Below are 1,934 nucleotides of genomic sequence, written 5' to 3' on the forward strand. Positions count from 1 at the left end.
TTTATACTATCTCCCCTTTTAACTTTTAAATTTTTTTTCAATGTTACTAACTTACTTACATTGTTGGGTGACCACACCTTGTCCTGGTCAGAAGTGCAACAGACTTTCAACCAGAGAGGGCAGTGAAACACTGCTTTTCAGCCTGGCGTTGAGGATACATGTATGTAGACCACACAACAGGCCAGTGTAGTCTCTGGTTTACATTCAGTGCACATACAGCTGGGACAATGATTGCAGTAAACTTACTGGGATCCCTTGCAGTCCAGGTGGCCCCGTCAATCCAGGTATACCAGTGTGACCCTGATGGACACAACATTACTCAAATGATATCGGATTTATTTTACAGATTTCCAACATGACTGAATGGCCTTATATTATCTGCCTATTAGATGGTTATTGTTTAATAACTTCAATCAATGATAACTTTCATCAGCCCTTACGTATGTACAGTAGAACTAAATGCCCCCTGGTACGAGAGACAGCGTCCTGACTTACTCCTTACCATCGCCCCCGTGTCACCTGGGGGCCCTGGGGCGCCTGTTTTGCCTCGATCCCCCTGGAGAGCCAAAAGCCACAATTAGTTAAACATTTATTGTCCATTGATAAATTAAATGATTAAGTGTTCAGTCTACAAAATATTTGAAAAATAGTCCAAAATGTCAATCAAGATTTGAGAGAGCCTAAAGTGATGCCTTCAAATTGATGCGCCAAATTCTGACCAACATTCCAAAAACTCAAAGATATTTCATTTACAATAACATAGCAAACGTTTGGCATTTTTGCCAGATAAAAGACAATTTGTTCTTTAAAATTAGCTTTGATTGACTTCTTGTTTCAGCACTAATCACATGTTACATCAACAGAGAGTAATGTCACAGATTAAAATAGACATTGGTAAGCAACAACTTGAGATACTAGCAAAGTGTGGCAACATGAGACCATGCTAACCTTTTCTCCTGCGATACCAGTCTCTCCAACAGGCCCGACAAACCCAGGTAGACCCTGAAGGAAAGAACATGTGCGGTCATAACTTTTTTCTTATTTCTCTTAGCTCTATTGAAGTTATATTTCTCATAATAGGCTGTAGAGCTTTGGGAACCGAACAAAACAGACACACAGTGAGCATCAAACAGAAATCAGCAGAAACAGGAGAGAAAAGTCGTTACCCTCTCGCCAAGCTTTCCGACCTCGCCAGTTATCCCGGTCTCGCCCTACAGCAAAGCAGCCAATTAGCATATCACAAACTTATTCATGCCTTTCATTTTTAGTTCAAATCAGTTGAAATGTGCTTGGAGGACCATTCCCCTGTGGTAATGGGGAATTAACATCTAATTTACACATATTCAGATGCTATTCTATGATAAAAGAAAGCTGGGGAGAGGATGTTCAGTTAAGGATGACAGTGGTTCGGCGGTTGATGTGAGACTATTAGGTCTGACCTTAAGTCCATCTGGGCCTGTCAGTCCAGGGTATCCCTGCCTCCCAGGCCTGCCCTGAACAGAAAACAAAAATGACACAGAGAAGTGTACTGCAGCTCCTCAAAACAAACAATAAACTCTCTGTATCTCCTTTAAAAGGTCCAGTCTGTGAGTCTGCTGTCCTTCGAGAGGCTGTGGCACAAAACAAACTAAACAATTCATGCCAAAACAAAAACATCCCTTTAAACAACTTAATGATCCATAAAACACATAGCCGTTTGCAGCATCAAAGACTTCCTATTACTCACAGAAGTCATTGGGTCATTTGTGTTTGTTTGCAGTATTCCCTTGTGGGTTGAACTTTTGGGAGATGGCAGACTCAAATCAACCATTGCAAAATTAGAGAGTTTCATTGGAAAGGTCAACTCTATTGTTTAGCCTGGGATGACTCCAATTTAACATTTGTTTTTGGACCCAAGATAGTCACTGTGGATTTTAGTCATGCTGTATATATAT

At 40.7% G+C, this 1,934-nt stretch overlaps 1 protein-coding gene across 3 annotated transcripts in view; it reads right to left on the reverse strand.

Moving 5' to 3' along the window:
* Positions 1-1,934, reverse strand: part of col27a1b (collagen, type XXVII, alpha 1b) — a 68,829-nt gene that overhangs the window by 23,352 nt on the left and 43,543 nt on the right. For all 3 annotated transcript variants that reach the window (XM_032515453.1, XM_032515452.1, XM_032515451.1), the window contains exons 23-27: positions 1,440-1,493; positions 1,167-1,211; positions 949-1,002; positions 503-556; positions 247-300 (exon numbers count right to left, since the gene is read on the reverse strand). In XM_032515453.1, coding sequence (XP_032371344.1) covers positions 247-300; positions 503-556; positions 949-1,002; positions 1,167-1,211; positions 1,440-1,493 — 261 coding nt within the window. The remainder of the gene's footprint in view (positions 1-246; positions 301-502; positions 557-948; positions 1,003-1,166; positions 1,212-1,439; positions 1,494-1,934) is intronic.

This window comes from Etheostoma spectabile, chromosome 5 (genome assembly GCF_008692095.1).
Source record: "Etheostoma spectabile isolate EspeVRDwgs_2016 chromosome 5, UIUC_Espe_1.0, whole genome shotgun sequence".
Taxonomy (NCBI): Eukaryota; Metazoa; Chordata; class Actinopteri; order Perciformes; family Percidae; genus Etheostoma; species Etheostoma spectabile.